Source organism: Stigmatopora nigra, chromosome 13 (genome assembly GCF_051989575.1).
Source record: "Stigmatopora nigra isolate UIUO_SnigA chromosome 13, RoL_Snig_1.1, whole genome shotgun sequence".
Lineage (NCBI taxonomy): Eukaryota > Metazoa > Chordata > Actinopteri > Syngnathiformes > Syngnathidae > Stigmatopora > Stigmatopora nigra.
Window position 1 is genome coordinate 2,043,995 of NC_135520.1, and position 13,506 is coordinate 2,057,500.

A 13,506-nucleotide genomic window follows, 5' to 3' on the forward strand; every position below is an offset into this window, starting at 1 on the left:
ATTGGTTACACATTAGTAAACTGTGAGTTAAGTTTAAGGGCAATTCTTGGTCATTTGCTGTAGAAAAATGGAACATTTCTAACAATGTAAGCTTCTTTCTATACATTTTAAAGGTAATTTGGGGCACTTTGTATTTTTAGGTCACAAACTCTGTATTTTGGGGCCTTTCTAGCTGACTCACAATAATCATTTGTGGCAGGCCTAATTTCCACACCATTTGACGCTGCGGGATATTTTTGGAATGGCGGGTTTAGTTTTAGGACGGAATGCTACTCTCAAAGAGAAGAACTTCCACACGATGTGTCACATGCATCGCCACTTCAGCCCGAAGGCTTTTGTGAGCCAAAAGATGCGAGCGAGCCGAGCACAAAGCGTGCTGGAAAAATGTTGCTGCCCCACATTTCAGGAACCGGCGAGACAAGTGAGACGTTATTAATGCAGGGCCTTTTGTTTTGATGCCTCCCTATCAAAAATTAAATTGCTAGCACACAAAAAAAAACAATTAGTATAACATGAATGTCCCCAAATCAACAAGATGTAATAAAAAAAGTCACAGAAATGACATAGAATTAACAATACGTGACCCAAAATGAATAAATTACTGTAAAAAAGTCGCATCAATGTAGCAATAGTGCATTTTTATAACACAATGTTAGTTAACGATGAAAAACATGCACAGCGCCAACCTTTGTGTGGCCGTTGGTGGAACTGCAGTCACTAGAAGCTGAGCTCCTCCTTTTCTCCTCTTCTCCTCCCCTTTCCTCCTCTCCTCGTTTCCAAGCCGTCGTCTGACAGTTCTTCGGGGGTTTCTTGTGGGATTCCAAGTCCTACTTCTCCATCTTCTCGTTTTTATTATTATTATTTTTATTTTTTGGAGGGAGGTGCCATCATGGCTGAGAATTTGTCGCAGAGCGAGCTGGACTATCCCTTCAAACTACTCGAGTACATCCACGCATACAGGGTGTCAAAGGTAATCAAGTACAAAATACTACAATTAAGTACTAGTGGATTTAAGGCTTGGAAATCTGTGGCTGCTGGGAAAGAAAATGCATCAATTATTTGAAGCAGGAAATATGATTAATACATTTGTTTCTGAATTACTTATATTATATCATTATTAATGTCATAATTGCTATATTTGGCTTGCTAATGTTGGTTAGTATTAATGTGATCTTTGAATTAAAAAAAGCAAGTCAAATATTTACTCTAAAACTAGAAATGACAAAAAACGTATTTTCATCATTTTAGTTTTCTAATGTTCAATTATTGCCAATAAAATGACATTTTTTTCAAGTTATTTATCTTCAGGTAAAATAAACAACAAAAAAGCAATACTTAATGAGCCAAAATGTTTTATAGCGTTATATGCTAACATGCTAATCATTGGGATTGGATTTTTCAGGCTATTTTCACTGCCTGCGAGTTGGGGATTTTTGACCTTTTGGCGGGGTCGGCGTCCGCCCTGAGCGCCCAGCAGGTGGCGGGGGCCTTGGACATTAGCGCCGACGGAGCCGAGCGACTGCTGGATGCCCTGGTGGGCATCGAGATAGTTCAGGTGGAGACACCCGCTAGGGATGAGCCAGGTGAGCAGCCAAATTCCAAGCATTGCCATATTTCTGACCTCTATGACCTTTGACCTTTCTGCCATTTTATCCTTCTCTGGGCCATTTTCTCTCCCGTTTCAGCTCTCTACAGCGCCACCGACGTCGCCAGTGTGTACTTGGCCAAAGGTGGCGCTAAATCGCTACACAACATGGCGCTCTACCAGTCGCAGACCAATTACCCGCTCTGGGACAACTTGGCGGATGCCGTCAGGTGGGTGCGAAAAGCCATTTTGGAATCGGGAGTTCAAAATTTTGAGGTTTTCACCGTCTCCTCCATCCATTTGGCCACAGGGAGGGTAAGAATCAGAACGAGAAGACCTTTGGGATCCCGCCAGAGGAGATCTTCCGAGCTATTTACCGGTGCGTCTAACAGTTGTCGGGCCGCCGGACCTCCGTGTCGCTTCCATTTTGACATTCTGTCTTCATCCCGAAAGCTCTGAGAAAGAGATGCTCAAGTTTATGGGTCTGATGGACTGCGTGTGGTCGCTGGACGGACACGATGCGGTGACGGCGTTCGACCTGACTGGCTTCGGGGACATGGTGGATCTTGGAGGTAGGGTGGGATGGGAGCGGGATTGGAGATTCCATTTGGTGGTAATGGGCCAGTCTGAAATTCCCAGGATGCACTGGAGCGCTGGCCCGCGAGTTGACTAAGGCGTACCCTTCTTCTTCTGTGGTCGTCTTTGACATGCCGGTCGTGGTGGAGATGGCGACCAAGAATTTCCTGCGGGAGAATGACACATTCACATTTAGTAGCGGTAATCAATCAGTTTTTTAAAAAGTATAATAGTACTGTAGTCGGGAATGGTTAATTGGGGAAAACAGCACCCTCTGCAGATTCTTCTGTTATTGCACTTTGTATTGGGAATAATTTGCATATAATTTATTCTTGATATTTTATTTGAAATATAAGTAATAATAAAATTTTAAAATACAATTGCATTTGGCTGAGAAATAAATTACTGTTATTTGAATACGTTTTACTGATAGCATTATATTGTTTTGGGCTCATCCAGAGACTGTTATTTCCTACATTTACATTTTTTTTGGCCCTTTTAGGGGATTTTTTCCAGGATGAACTTCCCGTTGCCGACTTGTACGTTCTGACTCGCATCCTTCACGATTGGACAGAGGAAAAATGTCTTCGGCTGCTCAAGAAAATCCATGATGTCTGCAGACCAGGTATGATACGTGATTATGATATGATGTATCATACGTTGCAATGACCCTATGATGTGTTTGTGTTTTCTGGGAGCAGGCGGAGGCGTTCTGATTGTAGAGGCCACACTCCTGGAGAACCGTCGTGGGCCCCTCCACACCCAGCTCTACTCTCTCAACATGCTCGTGCAGACGGAGGGCCGCGAGCATTCGCCCTCCGAATACACCCGGATGCTCCGCAAGAGCGGCTTCACCGACGAGCAAGTGTGCCGCACGGGAAAGACCTATGACGCCATTTTGGCTCGCAGATAAAACCAACCTGTACCTGCCATTTATGTCTCTCCTACAAAAAAAAAACACATTTGAAGGACCAAACGCATCTTCACAAAATTGCTAATTATTTACTTTTTGGGCTCACTTTTCACTGGTGATTATGTCATGACTACAAAATTATTTATGTCATTCATGGAACCTACCAAAATAGAAATTTATTGAAAATATGGCAAATTATCACCGTTTATAACGTTATTGTGACCAGACGAGCCCGATGCAAAATGGCCAATGAGTGAAAGCACTTGTCCCCGTTTGGTCAGAGGGCGAATGAGACATCGACTTATGTACATATGGGTTGCCTCCTCCAAGCCGGGTCCCGCCCCCTGAACCCCGCTCAATCTCCTTCCGCCTCATCTATCTCCTTGTTTGTGTATGTGGAATGCGGGTCAAGCGGAACTCGAAGCCCGAACTGCGCCTCACCTCCAAGGCAAAAGGCGGCTTGCAACGTACGTACCGACCGCGCGACAACGCAACGATCGGCCTTGCGCGCCCGATTCCGGAAGCTTTTCAAAAGCGGCCAACGAGACACTTTTCGAGGCGGTGGTCGCTTCCACTAAGAGAACGCGACGTCGTCATTTTAAAATGGCGCCAAAGATTAACCTCCACCACTGGCTTGCTTGCCACCTCGGAGCCAGCTGCACAGCCTCAAAGTCGCTATAACTTGCTCATTAATGTCCGTATTTTTTTGATATTGTGTCCTCGCAAACAAAATTGAAATTTAAACATTCCGAGGGGTGTAAAAAGGGGATCGGATGTGAAAATCGCTTGTTATTGTACCCAAATACTACTGGAAACATTAGCTTTAGCTCAATGCTAGCCACTGCCCAATGTGAAAAACAGCGACCTGCTAAGATGGTTAGCAAGGCTTGTTAGCCAATTTACAGCGGATCTTTTGACAACTACTTCAACAATCTCTCATGTTGTGGGTCTTCTAACATCGCGACTGTAATGCCTAAAGGTTGTCGGTAATAAATCAATAAAAAAGTGGTATAAATACCAGAGTATCCAGAATATTCCACTCGAGGCGCCGGTTGGTCCTGGAAAGCTGGAACACAAAAAACAGTTGTTTTTAAAATTAGATGATTCATTTTATTCTATTTACCTCAAACAGAAACTTTTAATGGACTATGAACTTAATATGACACAATATTGAACTTTGTTCGAAATAAATTGGATTGTTTTACGAGCAGCTTATCTTTACTTTCACTTTAAATAGAAGTCGATGTTTTTAAATATAACTATTTAATATTGTCCTTTTCATTGTGGGAATCACGAACCATAATATATCAGTGTAATAACGAATAATTTGAACTATTAGCTAAATTAACATGAGCAAGTGAAATTTGATTCGTACATATGTTATTGTATATTATCGTAAAACGTCACACGACCTGTCAGTTAGCCTAGCCACCGGCTTGCGTGTTTCCACCGTAAGAAGCTGGTTTTGTAAGTCAGCGCCTCCATATTTGTAGTCCTTTGGCAGTCTGTTTACGATTCGAACAGCGGTTGCTACCTGTTGCTAGCTTCTCGGCCTGAATGCCCTTTTTGAGTCGCGCCATTTTCTGCAAAGTTTGAAAAGTGTAACATTCATCATCTGTAATCGTGTTTTCGACGTGTTTGGTGTGAGGAAACACGTCTTGTACAGAGCGAGCGAATCCTTTAATCAAAGCCTCTGGGGACGTGTTTGTTTACTATTAGCGTCCGTTTGTCGTCCTGCTATTAGCATCAGATAGCATATGTGGCTATGCACTGATGGACCATTAATACATGGTAAACAAATATGTTGTGTAGTCTTGTCAATTCCAATTAAAGCAGTAACTTACTCCAATTAAGCTAGGTGGGCTAGCTTGTTGTAAATGCTACCTTTGAACACAAATGATCATGTTTTCATCACATTTATGTCTCAAACTTGGAGGCCAAGGGCCTGTATTTTGTGGCTTCTATTTGAATTGTATGTTGTTTTGACATAATCAATAAAAAGGATCATTTAAGTAATACATTTTTAAAAATCAGGTAAATAGTACTATATATGAAATAAAAATTGTAGTGAATTATAAGATCATCTCAAAAACTTTTAAATTAAAACCAAAAATAATAAATAGACTATTAAAAATAATTGCGGCCCACATGTATTTTGCACTTGGAAAAATTCTATACAGCTTCCCGCAATAATTAACAAATTAATAAACAAGCACTATTTCTCCATTTAATTTTAAAGTTGAATTTAATTTCTATTTAAGCTTTTTAAGTAGGCCAAATTCAATTATATTTTCATTATTTGGACAAATGTCCTTTTAAAATTTGTAACATTTGTCCATTTTGTCCTCAGCGTGGTGAAGCTGGAGCTCGACACACGCGACACCATGAAGAGAAGTCGACACCCTAGCAGCAGCGACGAGTCCGACAATGGCAGTAAGTTGTTGCAAAAATAGATCGAGAAATCCTCGGGGGCCCTCTGCATTTTCCCCAATGAACTTAAGTGGCTTTCCTTCAGGTAATTCCACCTGTTGGTCCCAGCATTCCTCTCAGCCCAGGAGAGGAACCAGACAGAAACCCTCAGAGGTGCGTCAATATTTGTACAATTGTTACTATTGAGTAGAAAGTGCAGTGACGCGGGCCGGATATCTTTGAGATAAGTGACTGTCGAGTAAGTGAATGCTGCGGCTCTTATCTAGCCTATGCACGCCTTCCAGAGCCAATCAGATTAAAGGAAGTACTAAAAGAGCTAACATATTTTTTGGCACATTGGAATAAAAACCCTAAAAAACAAAACAAAAAATGACATTTGGTTTAAAATTGGCTGCCATTCCTCCCATTTCAAATTGCTATTCACTTAAAGAATTTCATTTTCAAAAAGCCACATAATTGGATGTCTATCATTATCAATGTTTGTTTAAAAAAATAACAAATTTTAACAAAACTCACGTTTTCTGGTGGTCTGGCAGGTGTTCCGGACAGACTTGATCACCGCCATGAAGGTCCACGACTCGCAGCAGCTCAATCCAGAGGACTACTACGTCCTGGCCGATCCGTGGCGGCAGGAGTGGGAGAAGGGTGTCCAGGTCCCGGTCAGCCCCCAGTCCATCCCGCAGCCGGCGGCCCGCCAGTTGGCCGACAGGAGCGAGGAGGTCACCTTCGTCCGGCCCAAGAAGTTGATCCGCACGTCGGCCGCCCAGACCCCAGGCTATGTGGACATCCGCACCCTGGCCGAGGGTGCCTGCCGCTATGACCTCAATGAGGAGGACGTGGCATGGCTGACGGCGGTCAATGACGAGTTCCTCAAGCTGGGTGAGTCAGCGTGGGTCATCTGTAGGGGAACAGAAAGCCTGGAAGATGCCACAGATTTGTGTTTTTAAAATATATATATATTATTATTTTCTCAATGGAATTTTTTACTCTATTTTTGGGGGGTTTTCAGCCCTCCCGCCGCTGGATGAGGCCAGCGCTGAGCGCGTCCTGGAGGAGTTTGAGCGGCGTTGCTACGACAACATGACACACGCCACCGAGACCGAGGAAGGTCTGGGCATCGAGTACGACGAGGACGTGGTTTGCGACGTCTGTCAGTCGCCTGACGGAGAGGACAACAACGAGATGGTCTTTTGCGACAAGTGCAACATTTGTGTCCACCAGGTTAGAAGAAAAAAATTGACAATAAAGATATTTTGAAATAATCCTACTGTTGTGAATTCCAGGCGTGCTACGGTATCCAGAAGGTCCCAAAGGGAAGCTGGTTGTGTCGGATCTGCGCGCTAGGCATCGTGCCCAAGTGTCAGCTTTGCCCCAAGAAGGGCGGCGCCATGAAGCCCACCCGCAGTGGAACCAAGTGGGTCCACGTCAGCTGCGCCTTGTGGATCCCAGAGGTCAGCCGTCCGCCTTCTCGCGAACTTCCATCTTATTGCCACCTCTAAAAAATACAAACAAAATCAAGGTCAGCATCGGGAACCCGGAGAAGATGGAACCCATCACCAACGTGTCGCACATTCCCGGCAACAGATGGGCGCTCAACTGCTGCCTGTGTAAAGACAAGACGGGAGCCTGCATCCAGGTAGCCCACCGACTCCGCCTCCGCCAAATACCGACCCTCTAGACCACTGGTGTCAAAGTGGCGGCCCGGGGGCCAAATCTGGCCCGCCGCATCATTTTGTGTGGTCCGAGAAAGTAAATCATGAGTAATGACTTTCTCCTTTATCAGTGCTCGGCTAAAAACTGCCGCGTGGCCTTCCACGTGACCTGTGGCCTCCACGCCGGCCTGGAGATGACCACCGTCCTCACACGGGACGACCAAGTCAAGTTCAAGTCCTACTGCCCCAAGCACCCACCGGGCTTCGGGGAGCTAGAGCGAGACGAAGGGGAGGCACTAGCGTCAGTGGCGGCGGCGTCGGGCGAACGGCGGGATAGGGCCCCGCCGACCCCTGGGCCCGCCCCCTCGACGACCACACGCCCGCCCCGCCCCCGCGACCCACAAGAAATGCGAGTCAACGTCCGCAAGGCTAAGCTTCAGGAAATGGAGGAAGTGTTTTACCAGTTTGTGGACCCCCGGGAGGTGGGCTGCCAGCTGAAGATGGCGCCCGAGACGGTGGATTTCCTCTACCAGTATTGGAAGCTGAAGCGCAAAGCTAACTTCAACCAGCCGTTGCTAACGCCCAAGAAGGACGAGGAGGACGGCCTGGCTCGCCGAGAGCATGAGGTGCTGCTCCGGCGCCTCCAGCTCTTCACGCACCTCCGTCAAGACCTGGAGAGGGTAGGTGACCCGGGACGAGGAGCTCCGCCTTCACGGGGGGAGTCTCCATGTCCACTTCTGGGAGCTCCGCCTTCGCGGGGGGAGTCTCCATGTCCCCTTCCGGGAGCCTGAAGGAAGCACAAGTTCATTTAAAAAAATTGTTTTGTTTTTAAGTCTTCACAAAATGGCTCCAACTGCCATTCTCAATTAAAAATGTAATTTATATGTAAAAGTAAAGTCATTTTTAATCACACATTTAAGAAGATGGAATTTTATAAAGTGCCTTTTTATCCACTTTTTTGGGAATTTATCCAGAAAAAAAATTCACCATGCAGTATTTAAAATAATTAAGTATTCATCCCATAATATTAGCAATGGTCAAGCATGACACATTTCAATTGCATGAGATTAATGGCTACATGCAAATGCATTATTTAAATGAATTGAGCATAAATAGAAGGTTGCTGTGTGCTCCAACTCTCGAGACATTTATTTCCAAGCATCTCTAACTCGACTTGGAAGACTTAAAAAGCTGAGGTGCACTGCCCCGCCCCCCCCCCCCAAAAAAAAAAACCCCACAAACTAACCTTGTAACCAGGTGACTTGCTGCCATCCCATCAGGTGCGCAACTTGACCTACATGGTGACCCGTCGTGAGAAGATCAAGCGTTCTTTGTGGCGAGTCCAGGAGCAGATCTTTCAACATCAACTTCAGCTCGCCGAACAGGAGACACTTGGCGGTAAGTCTCAGAACGCCATCTTGAAAACAAACAAACACACTTTAAAAAATTAAGCCAATTCCCCACTGTTGTCCACAGGGAACGATCCCGAAACTGACCCACGACGTCTCCTATCCTTGGACCGACTGACCTCTCGTGGGCCCCGCCCCCGATCCCCTTGGCGCCACAAAACCAAACGGCGTTCTGAGCAAGACAAGGGCAAAACCCGTGAGCGGAAAACAGACGAAGACCCCGCACCCAAAGAGACAGAACCGACTCCTCGGACCCGGGACCCCTTCAACGACGACCTCACCTCTGAACGAGAAGCTCCGCCCCTACGAGAAAGCCGCGCTCCCAAATTCCATGGAAAGCGCCTACGAAAAGAAGCCCCTGGGTCCGAGGATGGTAAAAAAATGCATCGGGCCGAGGTGTCCCCGGGCGTCGAGCAACTGGACAGGAGTGTCTCCGTCCGGTTGGTGGACATCCGACTGCCAGACGGTGGCGCCGAAAGAAGGGCGAGGAAGCCGTCCCGGGCTGGGGATCAAGCACTCCCTAAAGGATGGGGCAAGTTCCGAATCCCTAAGCGGACGGATGGGTCGGAGTCGCTGCGACCGCTCACCAATACGCCGCCGGGACCCCAACGCCATCCTAGAACCAGGCTCCGAACGGGGGCCGAGAACGAGGGTGGCGAGACATGCCTCAAAAGATGCCATTCGCACCGACTGAGGGGCGACGCCTCCCTGGCTCGACGCTACGTGTTAGCATCGTGACATCATCAGCTCTCCTGAAAAACAAACTAAAAAATGGCTTTTATTTTTTTGGTGATCATGTCAAAAACGAGAGGCGATATTTATTTTTTATGTGGGAAATGTTTATTTTTGGGTATTTGGCAGCATTTTTTTTTAAACGCTTAGCACTTAAGTGTCAATGAATGAACGCCACGTGCCTCATTTATTTGGAGAGTTTGCACTAACCTTCCTTGGCAGGCCATACTTATTTTTACACTGAAGAGAAAAGAAATATTTTCTATCCTAGGCTGCCACCATTCGACTACTGTTGATGCAAACATGTTTTTTTTTTTTGGTTGTCATTTGTCCTTGAGGAGGAATAAACATCTCTTAAAGAAAACATGTTTTAATTTTTGGTCATTATATTAAAAGATTATTAAATACTTTTTTTAAGGTGATCAGTAATAATGTAAAATTGGCTATAAATAGATTTATTGCCAATTTTAAGATTTTTTCAAGATGCACTCATCTTCAACTAACTGCAGTAGCCGTCCAATCTGTGACTCCTCCCACTTTAAAAATTAAACTTTAAATTGGCCCTATAAATGCTATAATTACTAGAAATTGACAAAAAAAATACCCCAAAATTAGCAGTAAGTGTCCAAAGAATGATCCCCTCCCTTCAAAATTAAATAAAAATAACAAAATGAACACATGGTTCAATAAAAACAAGACATAACCTAGATTTCCCCAAAATAAGAAGCTATAAATGTATTAAAATTAACTCTTTGGTGCTTCTCATGTATTTTCTAATGCAAAATTAATGAGTAATTGAAAAGTACTGCATTGGACAAAAATATAACAGGCCATTTTGTTTTTCCATATGTACAGTATAACTTACCTTGTAGTTGTGTAAAATCATGACCTTTGACCTTTTCCAACGACTTCTTGACTTTCGCTTCCCGTGAATTTCCTGAAAACAGCTTTTGAAACAAAAAAATATAAGATAACTTCAATTTTCTTAATCAATCAGATCAATACTACAGTATTGAGGTCTCTGGTAATAAGCACATCTTTATTTACTGGATTTTTTTCCAATTTTTTTTTTTTGTAAGAAAAAGAGTATCCAGAATGTAGAAAGAGGAAAAAGCTGGTATATTTACAATAGAAGTCATCACTATGGGAACTTATACATTATGTACATATTAGTTTGAGAAAGGAGGACAGTAGTTACAAGGTCTCAACGACAATCGTTAGGTAGAAAAATAAAAATAAAAATGGCCAAAAAAATAAACAAGCCCAAACCTGACACTTGAATCAAATTAAACAGCACTTACATTAAATTGAAGAGAAATTTTGTCTCCCTCCGGAGTGACTTTGAATCCTGATTGGGGAAGAATGACTTCCCTTCCCCCCTTTCAAGGATATAACCTTTCCCTTTTTTAAAGAAAAAAAAAACAAAACAAAGATTAATATTAACCTCTTAATGCCTGATTTATTTTAAACAAAAAAAAAACACATTGGGAACTACAAAAGTACATTAAAATACTCATTCTTTTATGTATGTATATAAAATTCTACAAAAAAAAACAATCTTAGAAACATACTCTAGTCAAAAAATAAGTATTTTTTATCCAAAAATAAATTAACGAATGCCTCCATTAATTTGAGAAATGCTTCACTTTATCTCAAGTCATTTAATGCCCCAATTTTTATTTTTAATCTGGATTTTTGAATATTATTTTGATGTACTTTTGTATGCCCCAATGTTTTTTTAATGTATACTAAATTTTAGATCAAAAAGTCAGGTAGGAAGGGGTTAAAATATGTTTAAAAAAAGTGTCTTCATTGTGCTTGGAGCTTTTAAACATCTCAGTAGTGTTTTTAAACAGGGCAGGTCGGCATGCCCCTTATTTAACGTAATCTGTAGTATTTTTAACTCTTATCTCCCATTTATATACGAAAAAAAAATCGTTCAAGCGGGCGTCGACTAGCGATAAACTCGAGTTTTTTGTTAGTTTTAAGAGCCACGCGAATGGATGTCGGTTATTTTTAGCGCCTGCAGGTTAACGTTGAAAAAACAAAAAAGGCTACTGGACTAAAAAGGTAGTCGTTTTTGTCATATATTTGTACTATTTCAAATCTATATATTAGAAAAAGAACATTTTGGCAAATGCGTCCTGCTAAGTTTTTTTAACTATTTTTTTTTTTGGTTTTGGTGGAAAAACTATGTGAAAAAGAGAAGTTTGAGAGGACAGGGAGTGGATATATTCAGGCCAAAAGTAGTGGAATTTGAAAGAAAAACAAAAATGTTATAATGAAAGTTCAAAGTTTTTGATAAAAAAAGTTTTACATTGTTGATATTTTCAGGTTCAAATGTAAACCTTCTACTCTTTAAATAATTTTAAGTATATTTTTTTTGTCTCACGAATTGTAAACCTCAAATTTGAACCTGAAAATATCAACCAAAAAGTGTTTTTTTGATGGTCAAGTCAAGAACCATTTTAAAGTTCAGATTTTTTACTTCTAGCTCCAAAATCTTTTTTTAGCCTAAAACATGATCATTTTACGCTGTGGTGCCGACAGAGGTGCAAAAAACAACAACAAAAAACAAAAAAAATCAAAAAAATTGAAGACCTGAAAATGAAAAAAAATAAAAATAAAATCTGAAGTTGAAAATTAAGGCAACCGAAATGTTCACATTACCTGAATCTATGATGTCTTCCACAGGAGAAGATAAAAAACTGAAAAGATTGGCGAACAAACCTTCAACTTTCATTTCCAAATTGCAATACTTTTGGCTAGCCTGTCCCGGGATTCCCTTGAAAGAGCGTCATCGGCGTTTTTTGCTTTTAGGACCAGCGGCTTCTCCTTTGGGCGCTTTTGACTTAGCGGCGGCATCGTCCTCGGTGCCGCCGTCGTCATGCTCCAGGCAGCGTAGTTGGCCCGAGGGCGTACCGGCCCGCAGCGCCCCTTCGCTGTGGGCGTCGCAGAAGGAATTGGGGCAGAGTTGGCAGAAGGCCTCGGAGTTTTTGCCGCAGACGTCGCAGTGGTGCCATGGGCAGTCCCAGCGACCTGAGTACACAATTTTGCACACATTTATGGATATTTATGTACACATTTATGGATATTTATCAGCTGTTTGTCTTCTGTAAGTTTGCCCATAACAGTATTGGAGTGAAAAAAATATTTGTCTTACTGTTGTTTACAAATTTCTCTTTGTAAGCTGCAACTTTTTGCCCTTGGCTAAAAGTCATTATAAAAAAAAACAAATATTAATAAATATATGTAAAACAACTCTTCCTACTCCCCTCATTTACTTTTTTAATACAATAAATTAAAGTAGTGTTTTTCCCCCCTCGAAAAAAAACGTAAATAAAATGGTTGAAAAAAACTTAAAAACTGCCCTCTCCTTAAAAACATTACAAAAATACATTAAAAATTAATTAAATGAAGGCCTTTTAAAGTCCATTTTTCTGTACTAATGCAAAATAAGATTTTTTTTTAATGAAAAAACAAATACACATTTATAAATCCACCCTTACCCCCAACCATTTAAAATGTATAATGTATATATATGTGTGTGTATATATATATATATATATATATATATATATATATATATATATATATATATATATATATATATATATATATATATATATATATATATATATATATATATATATATATATATATATATATATATATATATATATATATATATATATATATATATATATATATATATATATATATATATATATATATATATATATATATATATATATATATATATATATATATATATATATATATATATATATATATATATATATATATATATATATATATATATATATATATATATATATATATATATATATATATATATATATATATATATATATATATATATATATATATATATATATATATATATATATATATATATATATATATATATATATATATATATATATATATATATATATATATATATATATATATATATATATATATATATATATATATATATATATATATATATATATATATATATATATATATATATATATATATATATATATATATATATATATATATATATATATATATATATATATATATATATATATATATATATATATATATATATATATATATATATATATATATATATATATATATATATATATATATATATATATATATATATATATATATATATATATATATATATAT

The 13,506-nt window shown here is 40.4% G+C and overlaps 3 protein-coding genes across 4 annotated transcripts in view; 2 read left to right on the forward strand and 1 right to left on the reverse strand.

Moving 5' to 3' along the window:
* Positions 1–714: 714 nt before the first annotated feature.
* On the forward strand, positions 715–3,262 carry asmt2 (acetylserotonin O-methyltransferase 2). The gene is made up of 8 exons (XM_077730610.1): positions 715–970; positions 1,403–1,583; positions 1,686–1,815; positions 1,896–1,964; positions 2,039–2,157; positions 2,225–2,362; positions 2,664–2,786; positions 2,863–3,262. The coding sequence occupies exons 1-8, from the start codon at positions 890–892 to the stop codon at positions 3,072–3,074; spliced, it is 1,053 nt and encodes a 350-aa protein (XP_077586736.1). The 5' UTR covers positions 715–889; the 3' UTR covers positions 3,075–3,262.
* A 65-nt stretch (positions 3,263–3,327) lies between these two features.
* On the forward strand, positions 3,328–9,661 carry jade1 (jade family PHD finger 1). Of its 2 annotated transcripts, none has more exons than XM_077730601.1 (10): positions 3,328–3,541; positions 5,425–5,507; positions 5,590–5,657; positions 6,041–6,383; positions 6,514–6,725; positions 6,788–6,955; positions 7,024–7,140; positions 7,288–7,836; positions 8,437–8,554; positions 8,633–9,661. In XM_077730601.1, exons 1-10 carry the CDS (start codon positions 3,468–3,470, stop codon positions 9,301–9,303), a joined length of 2,403 nt encoding a protein of 800 aa, XP_077586727.1. In that variant the 5' UTR covers positions 3,328–3,467; the 3' UTR covers positions 9,304–9,661. The 2 variants fall into 2 exon arrangements, with proteins under 2 accessions (XP_077586727.1, XP_077586728.1); XM_077730602.1 differs by lacking the exon at positions 3,328–3,541 and adding an exon at positions 4,583–4,865.
* The window catches only part of nsd2 (nuclear receptor binding SET domain protein 2), a 16,713-nt gene continuing 9,979 nt past the window's right edge, over positions 6,773–13,506 (reverse strand). Inside the window, exons 23-27 of the mRNA XM_077731530.1 lie at positions 10,599–12,336; positions 10,163–10,244; positions 8,403–8,573; positions 7,618–7,943; positions 6,773–6,999 (exon numbers count right to left, since the gene is read on the reverse strand). Coding sequence (XP_077587656.1) covers positions 12,095–12,336 — 242 coding nt within the window. The 3' untranslated portion in view covers positions 6,773–6,999; positions 7,618–7,943; positions 8,403–8,573; positions 10,163–10,244; positions 10,599–12,094. The remainder of the gene's footprint in view (positions 7,000–7,617; positions 7,944–8,402; positions 8,574–10,162; positions 10,245–10,598; positions 12,337–13,506) is intronic.

Excerpts from the sequence above, each read along its gene's own strand:
- asmt2 (XM_077730610.1), top strand. The coding sequence starts at position 890 with ATGGCTGAGAATTTGTCGCAGAGCGAGCTGGACTATCCCTTCAAACTA. Across the intron at positions 1,584-1,685 it reads ACCCGCTAGGGATGAGCCAG|CTCTCTACAGCGCCACCGAC; the intron begins GTGAGCAGCCAA and ends CTCCCGTTTCAG. Across the intron at positions 1,816-1,895 it reads AACTTGGCGGATGCCGTCAG|GGAGGGTAAGAATCAGAACG; the intron begins GTGGGTGCGAAA and ends ATTTGGCCACAG.
- jade1 (XM_077730601.1), top strand. The coding sequence starts at position 3,468 with ATGTGGAATGCGGGTCAAGCGGAACTCGAAGCCCGAACTGCGCCTCAC. Across the intron at positions 5,508-5,589 it reads CGACGAGTCCGACAATGGCA|GTAATTCCACCTGTTGGTCC; the intron begins GTAAGTTGTTGC and ends GCTTTCCTTCAG. Across the intron at positions 5,658-6,040 it reads CCAGACAGAAACCCTCAGAG|GTGTTCCGGACAGACTTGAT; the intron begins GTGCGTCAATAT and ends GTGGTCTGGCAG.